At 46.3% G+C, this 27998-nt stretch overlaps 1 protein-coding gene across 1 annotated transcript in view; it reads left to right on the top strand.

Annotated features, from left to right (window-relative positions):
• LOC139047568 (uncharacterized) overlaps nucleotides 1–27702 on the top strand; it is a 56663-nt gene extending 28961 nt beyond the window's left edge. Inside the window, exon 3 of the mRNA XM_070521409.1 lies at nucleotides 27544–27702. Within this exon, the coding sequence (XP_070377510.1) occupies nucleotide 27544 (1 nt within the window). The 3' untranslated portion in view covers nucleotides 27545–27702. The remainder of the gene's footprint in view (nucleotides 1–27543) is intronic.
• Nucleotides 27703–27998: the final 296 nt, after the last annotated feature.

The raw sequence follows: 27998 nt of genomic DNA, 5'->3' as shown, positions 1-27998 counted from the left end.
GCCACTCCTAACGGACGCGTAGCGCACGCTGCCCCCTGGTGCCGCACTCTGTGAGCGTGGAGCACAGAAGAGAATCGGTTTCGTTTTCGCATTTGAGCTCTAGTTACCGTATCGTAACAGTTCAACGAGCCCAAGCTATCTTGGCACGCTGGAACGACACGTGCCTTTCCTTGCCCTCTATTTCCACTACCCCCTTTCCCTCACTCTTGTATGAAATGCCCAGCGCAATAAACATAACAGTTCACTGTTGTCTTGAAACGCCTGCTGTTGGTTTCTTCGACCGGGACCCGGTCGATACAGTTACTGGAACTGCAATATAATTGCTTGACATATAATTGAATTCTAAAAGAGGAGAACACTTTCTCTCCCACAAGTTTGTGCGTTTTATACAAAGGGAGAGAGAATGAAAGAAGCAGAAAGGCAGGGAGGTCAACGAAAGCGTTCGCTACTGAGGATAGCAAACCCCTGTGCTGCACAGCTGCTTTAGAGCAAGGGCCGGTAGATCAGTCTTCTTTTGTAGTCCTGGAATCATTATCTCAACTTGTGGATGGCTCAAACACCATGGAGGAAACGCTGGCTTGGCCGCAGGTGCGTACCCTGAGGTAAACGACGCACGATGCACGCACAATGCACGCTTTCTGTGCAGGTGCTGCTGGAACACCGCCCCCATCACCCGTCGGCCCATAAAGCGGTGAAGGCACTTTTGTGTTTCTTAAGGACGACGGGTTTGTGCGACCACCTGTGACTATTAAGGCAATTTCTGTAAAACCACACGCGTCAGCGAACTCGCCGCAATTTCCTTCTTTTCTTCCCTCCTCTCTCCCCCTGTGATCTTTGCTTTCCCCTTTCCCATTCCCCCGGTGTATGGTAGCCAACCGGACGTTATTCTGGTTAACCTCCCTGCCTTCTTTTCTCTTTCCTCCTCCCTGTGCTGCAATGAAGTGCAAAGCAATGCACTGCGATGCGTCCATATTCTCTAGTATAGTGATAATTTGGGCTGGCTGGTGCATGTAATGAACGGGTAAATAATGAGTTGTGTCATAACATTACTCATATATAAAGCACATGGAACTAATGGTGTTGGATTCTAGGTCTAAAAGAAATAAAGCTTGAATCGTTACATCTCGGCACTAGGCATTCTTTCTTTCCGTATTATTTTTTTTCTTCTTTTTGACAGTACACACAGTACTAGCACGGTAATAGGTCCTTCATCTTCAGTCACCTTCCAGTAGTTTACGCACATATCGGTGCATGTTCGCGTTCTTTATTCTGCCATACAAGAACAAGCGCGCTTACCGGTCTTGGTTCAAGATGAAGCGCCAAATGTTTGCGATTACTTCTTATCGCAAGAATTAACACATGAACAGTGAAGATTATGCGTAATCGAGTTGTCTCAATGAATGGGCAGTTATTGTCAGAGACGAGATATTTTATAAATATTATGAGAATGAGGTAAACCAACTACATTGCAGTTCAGCAATGCCCTTTGGCACTTGGGTTAATTGCTTGCCGCATTCGAAAATTTCATCCGACCGTTTTTCTTGAATCTATAGGCCGCCAGCCCCCTTCGAGACCATTTCCTGCAAATTGTAAATGCCGTTACGGTCATTATACCACTCCCTGCGTTCCGGTACTGATTTAGAGTGCACACAATTTTTGGCGTATACAGAGCACCAATGTTATTCCCAGTTCACCAGCACCTGAATGCTGCAAGCTTGTTTACGTATGCACGTATGTCCACGGCTCTTCCTTCACTTAAACATATATGTTGTGTTATTAACTACAAAGCGCTTAATTTGAGAACATTGCGAGAACATGCATATATTTGCGCATATGATCAGCGAGGCCCATATGCGCGGCAAACTGCGACCGCAATATAGAAGATGCGTATATATATTTATACGATATGTTATTGCAGCTTTTGGTAGAAGGCTAGTTCTCACATTTTGTACGCATCTTCATAATGCGTAGAGTTTGCTTGTTCAATAAAATATTGTTAGCTGAAACTTTACGAGTACGAGCGCTCATTGAGACAGCTTAAGTTTTCTCACAATAATACGGATGTTCGCATAACAAAAATACACAATTCTGTCTGTTGCGTCCAAAACAATGTATAGCTGTACGTATGATTACAGTGAAAATGTCCGTAAAGCTGAAAACGGAGAGCACTTGCCGTATGTTAACGGCAGATTTTGCCGTATTTTTGAAAGATGACATAGTTTCCGTATTTTTACACTGCAGTTCTCCGTATAATGACGGAAATCCTCCGTATAGTTACGGAAATTTTTTACAGTGTAAACGACCACTATGATCATGACAGTTCGACAGCTAAGGATAGAAAAGACAAATAATGCTCCCCTTCTGAAGCTTTACCAGGTAGCCTTGACGTCGGGTTCTTTGAGATTGTGCTAATAGATAAATTGCAGTATATCAGTAAAGTTGTCCTTCGCGGAAACTCTAAAACAAATAGTAACTTTGCAACCTTTGGCTATTTGTGTGTTTTTTAAACAGCTTCAAATGCAAGAACACATTTCGAAATTCGGCGGGTCACACTGAACCTACCGCCTGCGATCTCAGGAAAATATATGGAGAAACATTATTTGCTTCATTCTCAACGTTTTCCTTCGAATATTTGCGCACGGAGTTCGGGAATATCAAGCATTACCAAGCTAAACATAAATCATGTTTGCTTTGGTGTGCTCTTGACGGCATAACATTTCCTCGTCTGCGAAATAGTGGTAAATATAATAATTTGTAATATTTTAAAACAATGTGTGCGCGTAACGGTACGACAATTTAAAAGTTTTGACGTCCTTTCCTCCACATATTATCCCACAACACATTCATTATCAATCTTGGATACGCTTCACCACATTGCATCAAATACACTCTAACTTTTTCTCGCGAATTCCATGTCGCAATCACGCTGGCAAATAGGCAGAAAACAGCTCCACTGCTTTCTTCTGTCTGAGCGTCCATCCACTATGTCATAGTACAACAGCAGTTGAGAAAAGACGGAACCTCTTTAAGCATCACCCTGGTTCCGGATCATGCGAGCTTTACAAGCTAGTGCGGTGGCTCCTGAGCCCGTCTTCGGATTCCGCTGTGCGCATTAATGCACTTGCACGCCGGAGCTTGCTGAATGTCGGGTGGATACCCCACCCGACATTCAGCAACTTTCGCGCACCTAGTTTGCAACATTGGTGCTGCTTCAACCAGCTGCACCTATTAGCAAGCCATGGCGGCCCGGTTACATTGTCCTTACAATATTTTCCATCGATGATATTGTTTGAACTAAGAACTGAACTTGTATCATTTATATAAAAATGTCTATGCTCGCGGACAACTTTCTGTGGCATTGAAGGGAAAGCTAAAGAGGCCAATGCGGGCATGTTAGGGAGCTTCTAAAAAAAGTCTGGCGTGTTAATCCACGTTAGTTTAGGCTGGGAAGGAGAAAAGGTAAGCAGAATAATAGTAACAATGAAGTAAAGAAAAATACGCATCTGTGTGCAAAATTGCGGCTTTTCCCTTCCGCGGCTGCGCAATGGAAGCTGCGTCGATTCAGCGTCTCTCCCTAGCAACTAAAAGCACTGTCAACGTTCCCGGCCTACATGTCACCGTCAGAAATGTGCAGCAGCCACGCGCCCGTAGATTTCCCTTCATTGCCACAAAAAACTGTCCGCGAGCGTTGATACTGGTGGCACAGCGTCCCTATTGTAATTTTTGCGGCGTAACTGCTGAGCTCACGGCCATCGTGCCAACGTTCAAGTTCCAACATATGGGTGTACGAATCCACAAACATATTCGTTGTAGGCGCTTTTGCAACTGCCTTCGCTAGCACTAAGTCCAGCATCAGGATTGAATGAAATTTCTTCTGAGAAACCACCTTTGGATAAGACATTCCTTTTAATATGGGCTCAGGGCCTCTATAAAAAATGCATCCTTTGCTGTAACTGTTCGTAGGAACAAATGCTAGCCAGTCTTGATGGTGGATATATTAGTATCAAAGGCCGCTAGCCAATGCTTGACAGAAATTGCAAAAATAAAGCTTTGTGAATAGTGCCTCCAATTGTTATATTGCCAAACAAAATTTTTACTTAGAACTATAGAAATGTGAAGTCTCAACGCGTTCTCGGTCAATTTAAGCAGGATCATCACTATTCCTCAATGAGCTCGGCTATTCTATGGACAGTTATTTCTAAAGAATATGCTGAGTATTAGGGAAACTAAGAATGGGCATGGCATACGTTCGCCAGCGCACTCGTAGTTATTTCTCATTTGGTACATCAACTGTGACACCCACGTATACAAAAGGAATATATGACAGAATGAAGCTAAGATAAAATTACTCTGCTGAATTATAATGAATGAGTAAACTGTGATGTTCTTAAAAAAATGATGCCGTTATTGCTAGGAGTATTCCAGCCAGTTACGCATACAATACAATTCATAATAACAAGTCCGCATGCATCAACATGCTTTTGAACAATTTGTGCACATCCACAAAGGCTTTTCATGTGGGGCCTTATGTGCAGCTTTTGTTTGGTCCTCCCAGTAATGATAGTAAAGATTGTAGTTAGGAAGTAGTTGACCGAATGCTGTCGGCGCTGTCATTGCGACGCTGCAGCTCTGCTCGCAGCCTATGCGAACAGAGGCCGTGGCAGGCGCTTCAGGGGTTTCCAAATGCGTGGAAGTGGCGCTCGAAGTACGCTTCCGCGAGCGATTAAGACATGCTGCACCGTAAAGGAGAGTGCCCCTCATAAAAGAGGGCAGTATAGTGCCGTAACTAACCACTTCTCAATAATACACGCTTAAGGTATTTTTGAAACGTAAGCGGGGTTGGTTCTTCACAAGTTTTTCGTTATGAATCATTAGTAAACATTTCCGCAGAGCAATTTGAGGCTTATGCTTGTTAGACTTTGTCTTGAAAGTGTTAGTTGAACGAGAATTAAGAACGCCTCGTGATGTTTATCCTCAGATTCCTTAGTTGTGGCCGACCGTAGTCCTAAATAAATGTGCAGAATCAATATACCAACAAACCCTAGCTTGCACGAAGCCCCAGGCGCCATCCTCATTCGTTTACTTCTCGGCTCCAGACAGACACCGCCGATTTCACCTATGGGACAGTTACGCCTGCGCGTGAAATAAATAGTTTCGAATTTCAACATATTATCCACTTCAAGTATAAACGTGTCATAATTAAGGGCTGTACAGGTGTCACGAATTTGAGCGCTCCAGAAATGAGCAGACACAATTCAAACATGTTAAAGAACATTTATCTTGAAGAAAAAAGTTACGAAAAAATCGGCAAGCTACCCTAACACACCATAAACACTACACACACACGAGACACTACAAAAACTAGCCATACACATAAAACAACAAGCCGTCAACTACATATTGATCCTCCGCTCGACTAACCAACGCGACGTCACGAGCAAACGAACATTGTGACCGTCGCCAGTCGTGTCGGACTCCGGCCCAGCGTGTCAAAGGACGTTGTCCTGCTTGGTTGCGGCGCAGTGTCATCGTTGACGTCCGTCGAGACTGATCAGGTTGTGGCTTTCAGCAGAAATCCGCGTGGAACAGGACGCGCTCTGGGCCAGTCGGCAGTTGCGCCGCTGACGTGGTTAGGCGATTACCTTCGTGGAACTGGGCAGCAACCGGTTACGGCAGCTTCGCGTTGGACCGGGGCCCGGAAACACAACCGCGGCGACGCAGTAGAGGCTCAGGGAAAGGAGTGGCCGCTGGCCAAGTCTCCGGTACGTCGTCCCCGAAACTGCTGCGTCCCGTATCCACAGCAAAGCTTGAGATGCCACTGTCTTGCTTCTCGACGACATCAACAATGCGAGCTCATCTCCGCCTGCGTCTCTTTTTACCTAATTTCTTCTTTTCTATCGCGGTTCACGTGCTTCTCGCATGTGGGTCCCTTCTCCGTTCCCTCGACCGGCATTTCCGTCTATTTCACATTGTCTTACTGGTCTTGCCGGTGACTGATGACATAGGCCCCCATTTCAAGAGCTTCTTGCACAAAAAACTGCTCATCGCATGCTTGTCACTTGTTAGGTTCGAAATAAAGTTTCACAATGCCACTTCATACGTCCACTGTCCATAAAACATCTCACGGCACCAAACGATCAATCTCCTCACTGCACTTAGACACAACTCTCTGCACTGCAAAAATACAATTTACATTGCTTGTTGCCTTGGGAATTTACGTCCGAACCTAAGTAACTCTGCTAAAAAAGCCTGTGCCCACGTTTTCTTTCCCTTTGATATATTCCACAGGAAAACAGTACTCTTGCAAAACGAGACTTCACCTCATTACCCTTCCGTTTGTTAACTTACCCTTACTCAAGAATTGTACCCCTGGCTCTTTTGGTACTGTTCCTTGGCACACATCACAGGACCTCAGGTATCTCTTCGCGTCATTCTGTATTCCAGGCCAAAAGAACTCTTTGGTACTCCTTGATAGGGTGTTTCTTCCCGCCCTGGTGACCACCCATGACACTATCACGTCCAAACCGGATCACTATCTCCCTAAATGCCTTAGGTATAATGAACTGCTGAGCCTCTCTGGCCTAGTTGAATACGTATCTTCTGTATAAAAACCATTGTGCATAGCTGAAACATAGTGTGGCTTTTTTTCTTTTTACTAATTCATCTATCTTCTTGTGGCATGATCTGACCGACTCGTCCTTGTCTTGCTCCTCCCTGAAATGAGCGGGCGTGATGCCTACCCCTGAATTGCAGGTACCTTCCCGGCTGCCATGGGTGCCTTGCTCTGGGTTAGGGTTCTGGTCCATGCAGACGACGATATAAGTGGACGGCATACCCCAGTTCCCGCTTCTCGTGAAATATTGATGTACAGCTGTTGCTCACTCACTTCTTCACGTGGTTCCTCACCAAAGTCATTCATCTCTCTTACTACGATAGCTGTACTTCTCTTCCAGCTCCAATCTGGATCACCCACTCTCCGTACACCAGATAAGCTTTCTAGAATTAGATCGAATAACGGCTCGTCAAGGTACGTTGCCTCAAGTCATCTGGTATATTACGGCGTGGAGATTTGGATACAGGCTTCAGGTAGGTACGTCCCTGTATTGTCAGCCAAGGTAACTTGCGCTAGCGCTCTTCTCAGGTCATCATCACGTACTAGCCTCCTCTTTACTAAAACTGTATTTGTGCCGCTATCTCTTAGCACCGTTGTCCGTTATCCATGAACCTCTCCTTCTGCGACAGGTAGAGCTTGTTCCTCTGGGTGTCCTTCCTCCCGCATTTCCTTCGGTACCTGTTGGCTCTCTTGAGCATAGTTCACCTCTGCACAGTTTGTATGCAAGTAGATTTCTCCACACTTGCCTATTACGTACACTCTTTCTTGTGATGTGCCAGACCGACACTCATTCGCACGGTGTCCTTTTCTATTGCATAATTGACACACTATTTTTGGTGGGAGCGGCTGTTCCCTACGTAACAGTTAACTGCGTGGTGCCCCATACGATTACAGAGGAAACACTTTAACTATGTATGGCACACGGTTCCCTGAGGCTCTTATTTTGCCTCATCTGCTTTCTATCTGGCTTGGTCCTTTTTCACTCTTCCTAGGTTTCTCAGCTCATGTGCCTCCAAAAATTGATCAGCGTGTTCGGCTAGATCGTTGGATGAATCCAACTTTCTCTCTTTTAGAAATACACCAGTTTATGGCTACAGGAGGGTAATAATTGCTCACTGACCATGAAATCACGAACCCCTGAATACGTGAACGTGACATCGTTTATTTCCAGCCACCGGCCAAAATAATTTGACAGGCTGCACGCAAATTGCTTTCCCGCTTCTGCGTCTTCCAGTTTGCAGTTTCGGAATCGCTCCCGAAAACCTTCCGCTGTAAGTCGGAATTTTTGTAGTAGTGCCTTCTTAAGCTTGTCATAGTCTTGGGAGTTGGATGCGGTGATCCTCCGAGAGAAACTCAGTGCATCGTCTACCAGGCAATGACTTCGGGCTATGGCCAATTCGCACCGGTCAAAGCTTTGTCCGAAGGCCATCGTTTCAAACCGGTGCAAGTATGCATCCAAGTCGACACGATTTTCATCGAATGGTGTCATTCGCTTAGGCAGACAGATTTTGTTAGCTTTTGGTGACTGCGAGCGGGAAGAAACAGACGCCAAACACTTGTCATTACGGTGACCATCTATTGCTTGTGCCAATCTCAGTTTGAGTTGTAAAATTTTATTCTCCGTAGCATGCACTTCCCGTGCTTCCGCACTTCCAGCTTCACTTTCTTTCCGGAAGGTCTCTCTCTGTTTCTCGATAAATTTCAAGGCTTTGTTTTTCGTAAAACTCAACTCTTTCACTAAGGCTAGAATCTTGTCCCAATCCATTTCCGAATGACGAAATATTTGTGACGGGCAGAAAAAATCAACCATGGCAGGCTCACCAATCGTCACAAATTTCAGCGCTCCAGAAATGGACAGAGGCAAAATTCAAATAGGTTAAATAACATTTATCTCAAAGAAAAAAAGCACCCAAAGAAAAAAACAAACAAACAGAAAACTACCCTGACAAACCATAAACAATATAAACACACGAGACACTCCAATATCTGGCTATACCGATAAAAATAACAAGCCCTCAACTACAATATTGTTCCACCGCTCGACTAACCAGCGCGACCCTACGGGCAAACGAACGTACTGACCATCGCCAGTCTTGTCGGACTCGGGCCCAGCATGGCAAAGGACATTGGCCTGCGTGGTTCTGACGCAACGTGGGCGTTAACCTCCGTCGAGAGCGATGATGTTGCAGTCTTCCGTAGAGTCCCGCGTGGCACCGGACGTGGTCTGGGCCAGTTGGCTGGTGTGTCGCTGCTGTGGCCAGCCGATTGCCTTCGTGGCACGGAGCAGCAGCCGGTTACGGCAGCGCTGGGTTGGACCGGGGCCGCGGAATACAGCCAGGGCGGCGCAGTCGAGGCTCAGGAGCTGGAGTTGTAGCTGGCCAACTCAAGAACATCCCCTCTCCAGTCCGTGGTTCGCGAAGCTGCTGCCTCCCATCTCCAGAGCACAGTTGGAGATGCCACTGTCTTGCTTCTCGACCACGTCAGCAATCCCAGCTCATATCCGCCTGCGTCTCCTTTTTCTTCATTTCTTCTTTTCTCTCGAGCTTCACGTGCTCCTCGCCTGCGGGACCCTTCTCTGTTCCCTCGACTGGCATGTTCATCTATTTCACATTATCATACAGATCTTATCATTCACATTGTCATACAGGTCTCATGACAACAGTAAAGCGTAAAAAGGGGTACAGCACGAGAGTCCACGCTGTGCTGTACCAATTTTAGAATTGATCACCATGAATTTTTCGTGATATGCAGATATGCTTTGTGAACAAATTTTAAAGCAAGTAATGTTCCATTTTGCGTGCATTTGGAAAGTGTCTGCATAAATATGCATAGTTAGGCAGAATAAGACGAAACTGGCTCATACTCATCAACCTATACTTTTGCATCCTGTGAACTCCCTCAAGAGTCATTGCACTCCAAATCAACCACCATTTTTTAGACCATCACAGATATAGCTGAAAAAGTGATACAGCTGAAAAAAGATATCACTGAAAAAAGAGAAACCAGGTGGACGCTGGTTCCTGGTGTCCACAAATAATATTTTTAGGGAAACCCACTGAATCAGGCGGAAGCCTGATTCTGCCGATTCTTCTGCTCGGGCATCATCAGCGTGACGGGCGTCTCCTCTTTGTTCTCTAATACGTTATTAACTAGGCCATCCGCATTAATAGGTTTGAATCAGCCTGATGTGGGGCTTCTGCTTTTTTGCAAAAGCTTCACATTGTCACAATTCATGAACTACATAAACATCGCAATCCTTGTTTACAATGCCCTCCGCTCAAGCATTCCGCCGGATATATTCTAAAGTGAACAACTTGCTACAATAAAGCTCGATTTGCTTCAGCTAACAATTTTTATTCTCTAAAGTTAGATATATGTATGGTGAAAGCCCTTCTGTATTCACTTTGTTGTCTTTCTGGAACTTATTCATAGTGACATTAGGCTGTCTCCTATATAGGCAGTTTTAATTGTATTCATTCTCATACTTACTGAACTGGCGACTGCTGCGAAGTAATTAAGGATGTCTTGTTTACTTCATTTGGATGCAAATATTAGGTCTGTATAACGTTTCGCCATGTCTAAGTTCGCTTATTTTCCTGTATTAGTACTTTTTACAACACTGACTCCTTGGTACATTTCACTTAAACTGATCTGCTTTTAATTTAGTATAAAATGTATTCCGCACAGCGTTGTACCACGTTATCAGTTGGCTTGTATTTTTGCAGTAGTACATATAAAAAAATCTACCTGTTTGCTGCACTCGCATTAAATTGATTTGTTTTGTTCTCTTTATGTTGTACTTGAGGCAATTCTCTATAATATTCTATATTGCTGCTGCTTTTTTTTTGTCGTCTGTAACTATTTGTTCGCAACTCTACATCTTTTTCGCATTTACTTTGACCTAATTTTTTTATACTTTTAACTAGAACATGAGCCACTCCTACAGCCTTGAGCTTTTTTTTTAGCTTCTTCTGCATATTTCACTACTGTGCTTTTATTTCCTTCAGCCAATGAGAAAAATTCTTCTTCGCAAAAAGCTGCCGCATCATATTTGAGCATCTGAATTGACGGGCACTGTCACAGGAACAACATTTATTCAAGCATGCCGTCGTGCTACTCTGGAGTGTCAACAAGTGTAAAACAGCATAGGCACGAGAATAAATTCCAAATTAAGTCAAATGTCTTCTTTATGGCGATACAGCTTCTCTACGAATTTAAGTACCGACCCTAATAATAGTTTGTGGATCAAAGTGTCCATCACTGCAGCAAGATACAAGAGGGGAACATTTCAGTTGAACATAAAAGGAAAGGCCATCAAAAAGTTTTTAATAAAATAAAATGATTTATCTTTTAATGCGTCTAAGCAGAAAGTGCTGGCTGTGTTTCCGTGTTTGATTGTGGATGCCCGGACTACTTTGCTTCATCATGTACATGAGTGACTGGCAGTGCGTAAGTAGACGTATGCTTTACACCAGCATTGTTTATGTATGTGCTGAACGTAGTACGCCCACTTTGCACACCCACTTTGTAGAACAACACGAAATTTGAACAGGGCATTTTATGATCTCCGTCTGGCCGAGGATTCAGCCAGAGCCCATGGGCTACTAGCATCTGTATAAACATGGCAAAGTGCCCCTACACTGTGGGCCACTAAACTTGCTCACTCTCTCTCTTTGTCCACGGTTTATTTCTCTCTCCGAAATATTTATTTGGATGCACTAAAGTCAGGCGTAAGGATTATTGATTCAAAGCACATGTAGGGTGTCTCATATGAAGTGAAGCTGTCGTGAAGCGAATATTTGAGTAATGGCATACGATCGTCATTGTTTTCATGCTACGTGTAATGGCATGCAGTGTTTAGCTTTAAGCTACGCACAGGTCACGATCTTGAGTTACCGCAGTACTTTTGTTTATCATAGACCAGCTACGCGCAAATGCAAACACGAATTAGTGCAGATGCAGAGTTGGAGAACATTGACCCAGCTTTATCATTAGCATGAAGGGGATGTTTGATGCTCATCAAGAGAAATAACGATGAAGACAGGCACCGGCGGAAAGAAGTACGACACATAGGTAAATTTAATTGACGACTTTCTATCCCCTCACTTACCACATCGTTAGTATGGGTAATTCACCATGATTGGACGCTAAACCAATATATAACACTGTGCATTTACTGATATATTCCTTAATTACGCAGAGTAGGTGTTGAATGCTTAGCAGTAAGTGAATGCTTAATGCTAATGTAGAACGGATAATTGTACTTGCATCCAGCCCGCACACCACGTTTACACAATGCACACGAGACATCCGTGACATTACTGACAGCAATGTGTGATTTGGTGCGTGATTATATCTTGCACTATAGCGACCGACCAACCCATACCCACAAACCCATCGCGGGCAATACAAAGAACGCTTCCCTTTCCATCACTACCTCCAACGCCAACGTATATGTGCTTAATGTCAAGTAGTAGCCGCCCCTCACGGTTCGTTCCCTCACGGGAAGAGCGCAGCTGCCGTTGTATTTGTCGTGCATTGACCACGTTTCACAATGAGGCGCGTGACGTTGAATGTTGTGTGCATGCCACTTTTGAAAAAGAAACGAGAAGCAATGATTTAGTGCCTGCAGCAATAGATAAATGGTTCCATTCCAATCTGCGAAAGATGCATACATGCTAGGATCGATTGCGACAGCGTTTATTTAAGTAGCTTTTCGCCAACTGATGAGCGACACATACACAATGTCCATACATACCGGTGACCCAAATTGGCCGGTCTAAAGGTACAGATCCCAGTTCCTTCATCACAGTTTACGAATCATCTAACCATTGCACTATGGACTGCACAGTTCTCTAAGTTGGCGAGAAAGCTGTTAGCGACAGCGACAGAAAGGGAGACAGAAAATTCATGAAAAGTGCATGACGTACCATAAGAAGGCTAGTTGCATTAAAGGCCAACTGCTATGCAATTTCACTTGGGATAAATTGCCTATAAATGCCTAACATATGCTACTAACGTGATCTTCGAAAAGCGGGAGGGCTGGTAATCATCTGAATTTCTTCTTAGCAGCCTTTGAGTAGCACCTGAGCACACAACGCGTGCATTAAGCGGTGAGTGGTAGTGATGCGGATATGGCGAAAATTTCAGAAGGTACGCGGCAGCTAAACTATCAATTGCGCCTTTAGGTGCCCAGTCGTGTTGCTCGCTGAACATTTGCAAAGTGGCGGGTGCGTGCGTGTGGGTCTCGGTCTGTTTTGTCGTTGAGCACATGAATTGACCTGCTGCGAGAATGGCCTACGCCATTCTCGCAGCATTCTCGCCACGGGACGCGAATGACCTACGCGTCCCGTGGCTGTCGGGTGCTCGAAAACACACGCTCGAGTACGAGCGATGGCTCCGCCGTACACAACGCCGCGTACTGGAAGGTCAAACAGATATTCCTTGCCCGAGCTTTCTGAGCGCAGGCCTGCACCACCCAGCAGTAAAAATAAATAAATAAGTAGAATATGGGGTTTTACTCGCCAAGCCCTCAATATGAATATGAGGCATGCCGCAGTGGAAGACGCCGTTAATTTCAACCACCTAGGGCTCTTTATCGTGCACGTATATCTTATACATAGGTGTTTTTGCATTTTTCTCACATCAATACGCGACTGCCGTGGCTGGGATTTGATCCCACGACTTTGCGCCCAGCGTCGCAACACCATAGACACTAAGCAACTGCGGCGGGTACAGCGCCGCAGCAGGCAAGTGCGACGCGGATCGGCCAACACGAACAAAGCATCTAAACTGCCCTTGACGAAGCTGTACAAGCTACATTTCGCGAGCGCTGTTAGTTACCCGGGGCATACCTACTTGCTAAATGGTTTCTCGAGATGACTGTAACTACTAGAATCCGCGATGACGCCTGAAAAGCAAAGGTAAGGGTATTCAGGTGCGATATTTTTGGGCGACATTTTCGAGCAATAACTAACGGCAGTGCATCATCTTCGAGGCATTCGCGCCGCTTTAATTCAGACGCATCGAAGTACACGAACGAAACCTTTCTAACACACCCTCGGAAACGCTGTCCGTAAGAATCGCATGCGGAGTCTGTCACGAAGGAGAACGCGACGTGGCCGCTATAGAGTACATGCGGCGGCGAGCCATGCAGGAAGGTGGGGCCGCTACAGCGAAGAGAGCTAAGCATCACCGCGACCGGAGTCCGGCCTGTCTTACTGTGGCCGGGCTAGAGCGTGGACCATGCCTTTTTCTACATTGTAGAACCCTCTATCGTTGTATTGCCAAGTTCGGCAAGAAAAAGTAGCTAGATGGCAACGTGGAAGTAGATAAAAGTAGCTAAAAAATCGAGGAAGTAGCTTAAAGTAGTTATTTTTTAAGGGGAAGCTTTCTTTCCTCTTCCTTATGCTTTTCCACTGTTGCGGCTGTGGTTGTCTTGAACACGCTGTCGGGAGTGGCTCAGTTCCGAGCAACGTATATACGCTGTCGGGAGTGGCTCAGTTCCGAGCAACGTATATAGATACTTGTATTTATAAACGTTGGTTCAGAGAGTGCACATACATTGAAAGAGCATGGTCGAGAAGAAAGGCGACGCGAGAAGTACCTATAAAAGTTGGTTCGGAGGGTGTACATAAATCGGAGGACCCTGGCTGAGAAGGCGACGCGAGAAACTCATTTAAACCTTTGCATCAGGTCGCATGTACACAATTCCCTCCGGAGTTCCGCACTCGTCACTACATTAGCCTTTTGACATTTGTTTGTGTGCGTGAGCCCCCGCAAAAGCATTGCGGAAATTGCAGCCCTTACCTTTCTACTAACCTGCAAGTTCAGAGCGAGGCAGATAACAAGCTATAGAGGAAGCTGGGACTGCAAGCACAGAATGGCTAAAGCCGACTCAGTCTCAAGGGCAGGTAATAACAACATTTCTATTCGTAGCTTGCAGTTCCTATACCAGTGGGGGGAGGGAGGGTGTAAGGCAGGAAAAAAAGAGAACGTGGGAAAGCTCGCCTTCCAGCATCATCCAAGTAGGCTTGCGGGCTAGCCTGCTCGTGGTGAGCACAGGCGAGTAGGCTCTCACCAGTTTTTCACCATTGTCCGTACTGGGCTCAGGTCCGCCTGAGTACCTTCTTTTCCAGTTGTTCATTTGAGTCACCGTAGCCTCTAGGCAGTTTATTCATGAGAAGTGTGAACAAAAATAATAAGCGCAGATATCGTTGCTCTAAGGATTGTGACGAACGCAAAGGAGATGTCGGCATCAAATTGTATCGCTTCCCTTCAAAACGGTTGGAAGCAACCTGGAACTGAAGTAGATCGTTGCGGTTCGGCACGTTAGGAAGTGTCGCTCTTGCGCGTTTCATTTAAACGAAGTGATATGCAAACGCACGAAAGAAAGAAAGAAGAACCAGCAGGTAGCATCCGCAGATACGCACAATAAAGCAAAAATTGCACAAATCGAGGTGATCTGATTCCTGCTGTTCTAAATTGGCCTAGATAGTTGTTGAACTCGTGTCGCTCAAAAGCAAGCGCGCAGTACTTGTTACCTGTCAAGTCTATCTTCTTAAGCATTCTATCCTGGATCTTTGTAAGCTTTGTGCTTTTGGTTGTGCATTAATAAACCAACGCGCAGCTACTTTGTGCGCCAGGGTCAAGACGCAAACGCTGGAATGGGACTCAATCGTGCTGATGATTTCTCGCGCTTAGAACAACACAACTATTCCTGAAGTGTACCACGGCTAACGTCGAGTATACGCAAATTAACATTTACATCGCCCACGCTAGCACACATTTGTTCAGTCTTCGCGTTGTTTAGTCGCAGCTGACTGCTCTCTGTTGTTTCAGCTGTGATTACGCCTAACATTGGAGCCCGAACCACAATTCCAGGAGATGCTCTAGGCACTCTATCAACGGCGAAAAAAGCATTTCCCTGCCAACTCACCAAAGCGTTTACAATTGTGAGGTGCGAGGTACACTCCGAGTAATCAAGCTACAAATGACAGTTTAAAAATGTATGGACCGTATTTGCCCACTTAAGTGGAATAAACTCATGATTTGTTAACTTACATTGAATATGAAGTCGTACGCTTTTTTGCTTTGCTGTGACAAACACTTCGCGACCCGCAGTGGTTGCTTTATGGCTTTGGTGTGAGGCTGGTTAATACGAGGTCGAGGAATCAAATCCCGGACATGGCGGCAGCACTTCGCTGGGGGTGAAATGCGAAAGCACTCGCGTGTATAGGTCTACGTTAAAGAACCTCTAGTTGTCTAATTTATTCCGGAGTCCCGCTCTACGGCGTGCCTTATAATGATATCCTGCCTCTGGCACGTGAAACTCTACAATTTATTTATTTAATTCAAGCACTTTGTTGCGAGTTCCACGCTCTTTACTCCTTCGACACGATATACGTGCTTGTAGTCGGTGGTCCAAAAGGGGCATGGTTGTTTTCGATTGCCTTAAAACAAACAACCGACAGGTTTCAAACGTGGGCCGCGAAAGCATGCTTTCGTAGAAATGACCGCCTCAGTGTTTCACGGGACCGACATGATGGCGCTGACGGCTGAGCCGATCGCTGCGCCACCTGACTATTGTAGGTATCCTATAGGCACGACAGTGGTTGTGGGCAAACTAAACGTACTATATTTTCTGCTATCTTTGAAAAAAAAACTGAATAAAAAAATCTGCAATTATGTTAACCGGACGACAAGTGCAAGGTGTGCAGACGTTAAATCGCATTAATACACTGGAAGGCTCACTGTGAAAGCGGTCGCACTTCTAATCAACACTTATGTGCCCGCCGCGGTATCCTCTATCTACTTGACCTCGCGGGTTCCACGCCGACCGCGGTAGCCGCATTTCGACGGGTGCGAAGTCGGGAAACGCGCGTCCTCTCAAATTAATGTGCCTGCATGGCAAAGAGCACCAGGGTGTGAAAATGAATCCGCAGCCCGCCAGTACAGCGTGCCTCGTAGTCCGATTGTGCTAATGGCACATACCGCCCCATATTTGAATTAAATTTTACACTTCTGCCACGATGCGATGTACCGTGTGAATCAATTAAAATACTAACCTTCTCAGAGGATGTGAAAAATGGTGCGCAACAACGCATCAAGCAAAGAAGTCTCGCTTTGTGCGCCGTGTACAGCGCGGACAAACAGCTGTGGTGCGCGCAAGGTAACATTTAACATCTGCTCACTACTTTACAACAAAACTAAATGCTTAATAAATTAAAATTTAGGCGAAAACCTCACCGATCTTTCCCCTCGATAAAAGCAAACAACACAGATTGCTTCACTTTCGTCAATTCTCACAGTACATGGGATCTGTATCATCTTTCTTTTTCAAGCCGTTTTCTAGCACATTCTGGATATATAACGCATTTATTGGCAGCTATATTACCGTAAAAGATTAAACACAGTTCTCAAGTCATGTTTCCTTGCAGAAACATACGCAGAACATGCATGCACGAGTAATAAATGTGCTCGCCTTTTGACTCCAATATTTAGAGGAGCCTTAGTTTCGCAAAGCTTCAATGCTAACCCGCCCGCGAAGGGCGACCTGCGAATGCACGACTGCTCTGTGAACATGCCAAAATTACCTACATACACTTCATGGGCGCAATCGAATGCCTATGAAATTGAACCTGAAATCCTTAGCAAAATGTACAACTCTATAAGGTTAAAAGAAACAAAAAACTTCCTCGTCGACGCTGAGGACTTATTTACCAAAATGTAGGATTTTTTTGCCTATTCTGTAGCTCTACTCCAAGCAGTTCTAAATAGTTTTTGTTGCCATCTTTGCAAACCACATTTAGTTCACTCGCAATAGCATGGAGGATGCTCCGTGGTCTGGTTAATTCACTGAGCACGTATTGATGGGCGCGTTGGTTATACATGATTACAACGAAGGCGCTAAATAAAGCAGCGGACGAAGAAACGAGACACGAGACAACCACGTAGGCGCAGTGTATTGTATTGTGTGAATGAAGCCTCAGTTTCTCTACCGGCAAAGAAATTGGCGTATTTTGGGAGCGGCACTTAGAAGTTGCTCTGTATCGTGGCTTCGTTGTGCGATGCAGATGACGGCCATGTTCTTGTTCTGCTGATCCTGGACAGCAGCTATTTATGCCTGTGTCAAGAAATAAAATGCTCAGTTGTTAACACGCCTACGTGGCTGTCTCGTGTCTCCTTCGTTCGTCCGTTGTTTTATTTGGCGCCTGCGTTGTAATCTGGTTAATTCATCAGATACAAAATCACACTGATAAAGGCAATTTAAACAAAAGGCTGACATTAGTAACCAACGTGCACATCAGATTGATGAAGACAAAATTATCAGAAAAACGCTTGAAAGCATCTCGCATGTAAATTATATTCAGAAAATTCTCCATGAAACTACACGCACGCAGGCATGTGAAATTCGCAATCGCCCGGCAAGAAAGCTGACTTGAGTACGAGCGTTGATAACATTGGTTTAAACAAAACGTAGTAGCATACTTGCTGAAGAAAACACGAAAAATACGTATTTTATTGCGTTAGGCGTTATTAAGCAAAGTACAGTGCACAGCGACTGAAACACGATACTTACACACCATGGCAGCCGGCAATATATATTGCACCACCATCGGACGCTAGGGAGTTTGGGCTGATGCAAGTTTATGTGACATGAAAGCGAGAGTAAGGGCTGCATGACGTAAAACTATTCCAAAGTGTTTTTATTTCAATCTCTTGACGTCAAGTTTGCATTACCGCCGACGCAAGCATCTGGCGGTCATTCGCAGGGTTGTCTGAACAAACCAAAAAACGCTCCCCTCGTTCATAGGAGGTCATTTTTGTTTGCTTGAAAAACGAATAACATTGCCTGCACTGAGTGGCTTGTTTTATCAAATTGGCTCACAAGAGGCCAGGAGCATGCTCAAGTGGAGAGTAATTCAGTGGGGCCGAGCCAGTGCACTGAATATTGATAACCGGATGAAGAGGGTGGTGCCGGAGTCTGTGATTAGCCCGCTTTCTGTTACTTAGTTCGCGGTGGCTCGTCGACAATCGCGGCGGCATGCAACGGAAGCTTAAGAATGACGCTAAAACGGATCCTCAGCAAATAAAAGTTGCAGAATGAGGTCGTAAACCTGCCAAAAGTTCTAGAAAACGTTACACGGCAATGCAAAATCTTTATTACACGCAAATAAACCCATGCTCTCTGGCAGGAGCGAGTAGCCAGTGCCGGAGCGATCGGCGGCAGCCATATTTTATTCCTTTCGGAACGGGGCAGCCTGCTGCTATTCAGAAGAAAATTCAGTTTTGCTCGGTATAGTAATGCATCTTAAACGCGTACGTGTCACTTTGACGCGGTAAGATCTTGCGGTTTTGTGAGGTTGCGTGAAAGGCAGGTTAAGTGGGTGCAGCCCAAAAACTTTTGAACAATAGCCGAGGCCTAACGGCAAAAAGGCGTCGAATAAGATATAACTATTTTTGTTTTGTCCGGTCAAATTATGCATAATCAGTGCGTACACGTCATATGAGATGGGGAGCTATCGCGGTTCTCGTGACGTCGAGTGACAGACAGGTGAAGTGGGGGTGGTCCAAAAAAGTTTTTGACCTATCGCGGTGGCCTGATTTCAGAATTGGAATAGAAATGTTTGGAATAGTTTTACGTTATAGCGCCCTAATTTTTATGCTTCGTGACGCAATGCGGCCCGTCAGTGATCACCCAGCGCTCACCGGCAGTGCTCGAATCACCACCCGCCATACTGTCCGAGTATCGTGTTTTAATAGCTGTTCACTGCAGAACAGAAAAGAAAAGCTAGCAGAGTGCAAGCTTCTGTACCAGGCAACTAAAAGGGGGAGACATAGGCCACGACCACGCAGTGTATACTGAGTGCAGAACTATTCCGTGCACATACATTGCATCGTGCCATCAGATGTTTCAATATATCACAACGGAATTGTGCATCTCCAACGAAAGAAGCAATATATAGAATAGCGCTTGATATAGGTAACATATAATAGAGATTGGAGCGTACTTCAAAGTCTACAATTGTGAACTTAGGCGAACGAAAAGTGATTAAATAACATAACAGTAACCCGTTAGAAAATGCAAGGCCGTATGATAAATACTTGTTTGCGAACTTAAGAACAGCAAAACAATTATACCAAAAGAGTACAATATGTTCAGCACAATAAACAGGAAGCTTACAATACGCCCTAATATAATTTTAAACAAACATTGGGAAAGACTTGGAGTCAAAATTACTTACTATACAATTACACAGGCTAGAGTTTGACGCAATGGTTCAGCAGAAACTCTCAAGGTGGATAGAAGAAATTCATTAAGAGAAAATTGAGACATCTACCCAATCGCAGCAATTGCTACAAAGGAAACCCATACGGGTTCCTCGAAAGAGAAGCCTTGCAGTTCAACCAAAATTCGTCCTGGTCCGGGGCTCGATCTCGGGACCACCGCCTTTCTGAGGCAGCCTCTCTGCCATCTGAGCTAACCACGCGGCTAGCAGATCACAGGGTGAAGTCGAATTTGTCAACAACTCGAATCAAAGGCAAGAGTTTGACGTAATGGTTCCGCGGAAACATGATGAACCCGCCTTTGTAGCAATTGCTACAATTGAATGGATGTCTCATTTTCCCTGAATAATTACTTCTCTCCAACGTAAGGGTTTCTGTAGAACCATTATGTCAAATTCTTGGCGTTGCTGTGAGCTGTTGACAAATTTGACTTCTCCCTGCCATCTGCTAGCCGCTTGGTTAGCGCAGATGGTAGAGCGGCTGCCCCGGAAATGCGGTGGTCGCGGGTTCGAGCACCGGACCAGGCCAAATGTTTCTTCAACTGCGAGGCTTTTCTTCGGAGGAACCCGTATGGATTTCCTTCGTAGCAAATGCTACGATTGGATGGTTGTTTCATTTCCCCTTGATTATTCTACAGATGCAGTACCAAGTATACAGGAAGCTGTGGCAGTACATCAAAGCAACCTGCCCTGCGGTACACAGAATTCTAGGTTGATATCGGCAGTTGTACTCGTTCATCCTTATCGGGATACCATGTATCAACTTCAAACAAATGTTATCCCTCATCGCGGGATGCACCTAGGTGAATCGGAAGTTTCTCTAGTGTTATCGCTGGTTCTCTCCGCTGTCTGTTGTCACCGAACTTTGTGTAATCTGATTGCGTGTAGGCTCGACGAGAATTGTGTAGTACTTTCTTGGAGACACGCGGGCACCAGCAATTTCTCTGGAGCCTTTGATTACTCATGTAGACATGCCGACGCACTTGAATGGCTGACCAAATTTCGACGATCGCCGACCGTGTTCGCGCTATCACTGTGCTTTCAGTGTCACTTACATTGTGAGCACAAGTTCGCCCAATAAATGTTTCGTCGTTCACAGACCTGCCGCGTCATTATTAACCGTCACGACAACTTGATATCTGGAGGAAGTGTGTAGCGTTCCTGTACCGGACGCCGCCGACAAGCAGTGATCCGATTACGGACCACGAAGAAATGCTGGCGTCGTACAGGACTATCTAGCAAGCCGCACGCTAAAGCCCCAGCACCGGAAATTTCACTTCTACCAAAGACAACCAAGAAGATCGTGGCTAGTCCTACAACCCCGATGGCAGCCCCACCGTCCCTCATCGTATTGAAACAGTCCAGGGAGCGACCGACCGTTCAGTGATTATGGTTTGAAGAGCCGGAAAACTCCGTGGGAACATACGAAAGGGACACTGCATTCAGCAACTCGAACTTTGACGACAAGCTGCATCATGTTTTCGCCTTAGAAGTCGCCACAAGGACGCGGTTTGAAAACCGAGATTCGACTCTGACTACATGCTACCTGTTCTGCAACGGCTTCCCGCAGACGTTCACGACCGTCCTGCGTAAAGCGCGAGTCCGAGCTCTTCTGGAAAACTGTAGGCAGCTGCTGAACAACCTGGCAATCTTTGCGAAGGAAATAACTCGCCTCTTGCGCAATGCCGACGCCGACATGCCTGAAGAAAAGAAAGTTGGGTTCTTGGTGCGGGCGTGAAAGAACAACTATTCGGTGGATTCATATGCAACCCGCATAAGACTGTAGCTGAATTCCTTTCGGAGGCCATAAAAATTGAGAAGACGCTTGGAATGTGCACCAGGCAATATAGCCGCTGTGCGCCCACAACAAACTCCGCCAAAGGTCAAGCGCTAGGCAACGATGACCTGCACGAGACGAAAAGAGCTGAAGAAGTAGACAAGGTAGCAGCCCCAGGAGGTCTCTATCAATTATACAGGTAATGAAGAGCTTCACCGGTCACTATACGTACCAAAAATTCCGGTGTCGCCGGAACCACATCGGGAAGCGATGACCTAAGCCGCCATCACCAGTCGTCAAGATCCCCTTCAGCGATCGCGTCAGGGCCCCGTAATGCCGCAAATGCGTCGACTACCGCCACCGGTACGCCCCCACGACGGGTGGACATTTGCCGTGCCACCGACCACTGCCCACTCTGCTATCACTGCGGGGAAACCGGACATGTCTACCGCCAATGCCCTACCGTGACTTGGGACGGCGATGGTTCGCTGTCAATGCACCGCGTCCACAGCAGGGTGAACGGCCAAGTGACATCTCCGCAAAGCAGTGGAGACGCCGACTAGCTTCGCATGTAGTAGGCACAAATTCCAAGGGATGTACGCACTCCCTTCTTTTCGATGGGCACCTTGAACTTTCAGATGGCGGCTGTCTTCTGATTCGCCCAGGAAGAGAAGTTCATCGTAAGTGAAGTGGCACTTATCCGACTTCAGTGTGAGCCCTATGACTTAATGGCCTCTAGTGCTTTCGAAAGACGCCTAAGGTTATCGTCGAAAATCCAGACGAAGACTTTGGCGTCATCGAAGTAAACAAGGCAGGTATGCCACTTCGATCCAGCTAACACAGTGTCCCTGACGCGCTGGAACGTTGCAGGTGCCGAGCACACTCAGAATGCCATGGCCTTGAACTCATAGAATCCGGGAGGATAAACGCATTTCTGGTTTCCACAATTTCCGCGATGCACGCGATCGTTGTCCCCTTGCTGATTTGCTTCAACTCCTGGCTGAAATTTGTCAGCATCACTTTCGCTTTCTCTCCGTGCAGTCGGGCGATCCCTCTTGCGACGCAAATTTCGAGCTTGAGCAGTAGACGGTGGTCATGACGCCATCTACGCCTACGGGTGCTTCGGTGCCGACGGAAATAACAATGCTGGAGAAAGCCGGCATGCTCACTTGATCTTCGAGCACACTCAAGGCGTGGTCACTACGACAGCTCTCCGGTAGTATCGCTTGACCTTTCGACTTCGACTTCACGTCTATTACTGCGCTGTGTTGGTTCAGGAAGTCCATGCCGAGAATGACGTCTCGTGAAGACTGTTGGAGGATTACGAACGTGGCAGGGTAGGTCCGGTCATGAACCATAATTCTTCCCGTGCAGATTCCAGTCGGCGTTATTAGGTGTCCTCCGGATGTCCGCATTTGACGGCCCTCCAATACAGTCTTGACTTTCAACTGTGTGGCCAGTGGTCCACTCATCATGGAGTAGTCGGCTCCTGTGTCCACTAAGGTTGTTACCGCATCACCACCGAGAAGTCGAGGTCGGTGATTCTTTGTTTTGCATTGCAGTGAGGTCTCGGGGTTGGATCATGGCTGCGTCGTGCCGACATGTGGCTGGGACGTCGCACCATCAGGTATTGTTTTGTCGGCGTGTTCTTTTCTTCCAGACATCGCCGGGAAGGTGGCTTCTCGTTGATATGTCGTCGAGATCATCGTTTCCGCGTCTTCGAAGGTGGTGGAGGATCTTCGTGAGTTCAAAGAATAGCAAATACACCTCCATTGCTTACTGCTTTTAGTTTTCTGGATGTAGGTTGGCAGACCGGCGCCTTGCTGGGGCCTTGTTTGGTCGGGGTTGCGGCGACAGGTAGCAGCCTGCTGACGGCGGAGGGGATGGTCGTGTAGGGCTCCACTGAGTAGCGGTGCTGTAGTCGGCAATATTCTGAGGTCGTGCATCAAGCTGTGGCCATGGCGCGTTATCGGCGAACCCTAGCAGTCCCATCTCCCGGTAGAGGCGTCTTCGGTAGTCGTGACGCGCTTCTCCACAGTGGTAGCAGAGTAGGCAGTGGTCAGGAGCACGCCAGACGCCTGTCTTCCTTGGTTAGTTTCGCTTCACGATGGGTGGGCTTGCTGGCGGTGGCGGACGGCGGAATTGCGAAGTTACAGCACCCTGGTGCGTGCGCGAAAGGTTAATTTGACAGCGGGCCACGTCGACGTAGGTCATCTCTTCAGGCTGTCCCTGTGGTGATTCCGATTGCGCTTCGGGAAGTACGAGTAATCATTAAATTTCTTCTCTCAAGACGTCAGCGATCCAGGCTCCCTGAAGCAGGAAACTTGGAAACATCTTCTGAAGTTCCTCTCGCATGACCACTGTGATGGTCTCACGTAGGTCGCCGGTGCCCAATGAGTGAACTTCGGCGTAGCTTGCTGGGATTCTGTGGCGGTTGACTTGGCGGTTCCGCATTTCTAGAGTTCTCTTGATGCTGATGGATTTACTAGTAAACTCTTCGACTGTCTTCGGTGCATTTCGTATCATTCTTGCGAAAAAATCTTGCTTTACACCATGCATGAGTAGGCAAACTTCTTTCATCTCGGACATTTCTGAGTCGGCGTGGTGGAACAGACGGCTCATTTCTTCTGTAAAGGAGGCAACGTTCCCGTTAGGTAGCTTCACTCGGGTTCCTAGCATAGCTTCGGCCTTTCTCTTCCGCACGACACTCGTAGAGGCCCGCAGGGAGCCGCTACAGAACAGGTCCCATGTTGTCAAGGTCAACTCCCGGTTCTCAAACCTGGTTCTGGTGGTGGCATTCAGACTGGCATACATAGCGCAAAAAATTACACAGGGACAAGCCGAACACAGGACGAGCGCTATGCTTGTCCCTATGCTTGTCTGCTTGTCCCTGTGTAATTTTTTGCGCTATGAATCCCAGTCTGAATGCATCCCACCAACACGCCCAAACTACTTCCCTGCTCTGGTGGTGGCTTCTAAGGAGAAGCATACATGCCGCACTTTGTCATCGGAGTCCCAGCTGTTGGAAGTCGCGATTCGTCCGTAGGACTCCAGCTAGGATTCCGGGTCTTTAGCCGCTGATCCGTGGAAGGTTGGTGGGTCCCGAGGCTGTTGCAGGAGAATGGGTGACACTTGGGCAGCCATTGGGATTGTCTTGGCCACGATCTTCTTGGTTGTTTCAGGTACAAGTCCACGCTCCGTGGCCATCTGTTACAGTCGGCGGCTTGCTCGATGATCCGGGATGACCTTGGTTTTGTTTTTGCGGTTCAGGCTTGGATCACGGTTTGTAGGGGACGTCCGGTACATGCCCAGCACCTCCACCAGATGTCACGTGATAGCGGCTGTGAAGAAAGCAGAAAAACTCTGAATGGCAACACTATTTATTTTATTGGGTGAACCTGTGCCCTCAGAAGCAAGTTACACTCGAAGCACAACAACAATGGCGAACACAGTCGGCGATCGTCGAAAATTTGATCGGCGGGTCAAGTGCGTCGACTTCTAAACATCAGTCATCGAAGGCTGCAGAGCAATTGCTGGTGCCCGTGTGTCTTCCAGAAATCTCTACAGCGTTCGCGTCGCGCATACATGAAATCAGATTACACTTAGTTTGGTGAAAGCAGACAGCGGATATAACCATCGATAACATTCGAGAAACTTCCGCTACATTCAGGAGCGTCCTGCTGCGTGCGACATTTGTTAGGCGCTGAAACGTGGTCACCCAATAAAGATAAACCAACGCACGTGTCAAAAATTATGAAGCAATTTTTGGCTCAATTTGAACCATTGGACAATCGCGTATTGGCGGATGCTACATTTTCTGTGACCTTAAAGCAACCTTTATTCATCTTGTCTGCAGCACTGGAGCAGTGGTAGAGCATCGGTTATCAGAACCTTAGTGATAACCCACGTTATTTCTAAAATAATTTTACTTTGAATCAATTAGGCGTGACGTTACAATGATGTTGACCCCGTAGCTTCTGTATTCAAGAAATAAATGGATCAAGATGAGCTTTAGGCGGGTTTATTTTTTAATCTGAGTAAGCTTGTGGATGATTCGAAAAACAGCCCTCTGGGTTACAAGGGGTGCCTCCTATGCTGCCCTGCGCTCCTGGATTTCTAGTTTAGGCTGCTTCTGTAGTCTTTCTAATTATTCGATACACAGCTGCTGGTCTTCGTCCAGCATTTGCTGTTGCCCCTCCCATTCCCGCCATTTTTGTTCCAACTGGTCCCTCTCGAGAATGAGACGCTGTTGTGAGGGGGCTATTTTTCTCTCCTCTATGCAGCGCCCAGTGACTCACATTGTCCTCTCGTACTGCCCCCTTTCTCAATGAGGGCCAGGTTTCCCCTATCGGCAGCCCTTTTCGCACCAGCAAATAAAAATCAAATGAGAAGGCTATAGCTAAAGTGCTGTTTGTAACTAGGCTGGGACGAACTACACCATAGAACTTTTGACATACATGTGGCGCAACTACACAACGTATACTGGCCTTGCCTTCCGTGCAGCGCCACTCTTACACTACAATGTTCAAAGTCGGGCATTGTGCTTGAATGCTGAAGAGAGTTGCTGTGGGTGGGCACATGCAAGTCGAACGCAGCTTCATCACTTGGTATACGTCTTCATACATTTGCAGCAACTAGACTGACGTTGTAGTCTATTTTTCGTCTGCATTCCCTAGATGGGAATAAAAGACGCAAACGAATTCTATAAAATTGTATTCTCACTGGCATTACTTCTAGCTGCTAAGAGGCAGTCAAAAGAAGAAAAACGGAAGTCATATCAGCCCATCTGCTTCTTCATGCTGCATATCGCAGACCCGTCAATTCACCTTACGGCATAGTTTTGTCGGCATGCTGGGGTGCTTTCAACATACTTCAACTAAATAGTGTGTGTCCTTCCATAAATGTGTTCACAAAAACATGCCTCCCCTTGGCGCAGTGCACCATTTGAAAGGTGAAGTGTCATATCTTTAAGTTTACAGCAAACAACTTCGATGTTAAAGGGAGCGTATAGAGTATAACAATGCATGCACACCATAGTTACGTCGTTGCAGGGGTGATGGTCTTTTTCCAACGTTTGCACAAGTTCCGATGCAGCACAGCCTGGATAATTCATATACCATTGTTTGAAATAAATGCCGGGAAATGTCACATGTTATTGTTGTCATGGTAAAAACATTGCACGTAAAACGCAAGTAAAACAACGTTTTACCTGCGTGTTGCTCTTTATTGTGCATTCGCATTCGTTGTGGCGCAGTGGTCTGCGTGTAATCTATATTGCTTGGATCAAGATAAATGTCGACAGCCTTGTCATTATTGCTAGTAGTCTCTTCACTGTTAACAGGAGTTCATGTTGCCGCAGTGTCTTCTTCCCTGATGCTGTAGTGCAGTGCAGCCCCTATCGAGCATAGTTCTGTCTACTTGCTGTAGTGGCCTATTTATATATGCATGAGATAAAACGGCACCTGAGTTAGGTGCAGTAGGACGGGTTAGCAGTATTTGAAATGTGCGTGTCTTCCACTGTACAGATTGGGACTTATGTTGCAGGAAGCATTAATGCCGAACATTGTTTGAAAGACACTAAAAAAAGAGTTAGGTATTCTGTAATGTTCCCTGTAATAAATATACAATCACAATACGCTCTTATGATGTTCGAACTTCGAAAATATTTATCACAGTCACTGCTCCGATTATATATGCAGCTCTTGCTGTGCTGCTGATAGCAACATATCATGGCTGCATTCTGGCAAGAAGCTGTAAGCACAGAGCCAGTACCTTTCTCTTCGAACGAAAAAGTACGTTAAATGTGCGCATAGGAGGCGCTGAACGCGGGATTGATGATGTAAGTGTGTGGTGCTTTCTTGCAGACCCACCCATGTGATGTCGGCCTCCTAAGCAACGGTGGCAGCTGTCGCGTACACCACGTGCGCTGGAGCGGCAGCATCTCTCGTGACAGAGACCACACTACGCTTCCGCCGCCGAGATGGAAGACGGCTGCTGATGCCCATAAGCCACGTTTCATGCAGCATCGAGCCTAATTTTGAGCCCAAAATTGTAGGAAAATTGAGGATGCTCCTGGAGTACATGATTTTTTTTCTGAATATTGTTATTCAGTTCCACACCTGTTAAGCAAGCGCTATGGATAAATACAACGAGTAGACACTGAAGCACCACGAGAAAGAAAAAACAACTGCAGGTGCTCGCGATAACAAGGGTGAACAGTACTGAATTCCTCGTTTTGCCAAGTCGTTGCGTCAGTACTGGGCGATCAGCAGATCCAGCCTCTCGCGGAGCGCGCGCTTTCTTTTCCCCGTTTTGACGT

Source organism: Dermacentor albipictus, chromosome 7, assembly GCF_038994185.2.
Source record: "Dermacentor albipictus isolate Rhodes 1998 colony chromosome 7, USDA_Dalb.pri_finalv2, whole genome shotgun sequence".
Taxonomy (NCBI): domain Eukaryota; kingdom Metazoa; phylum Arthropoda; class Arachnida; order Ixodida; family Ixodidae; genus Dermacentor; species Dermacentor albipictus.
Note: the sequence above shows the minus strand (reverse complement) of the source record. Positions and strands in the feature narration are given on the sequence as shown.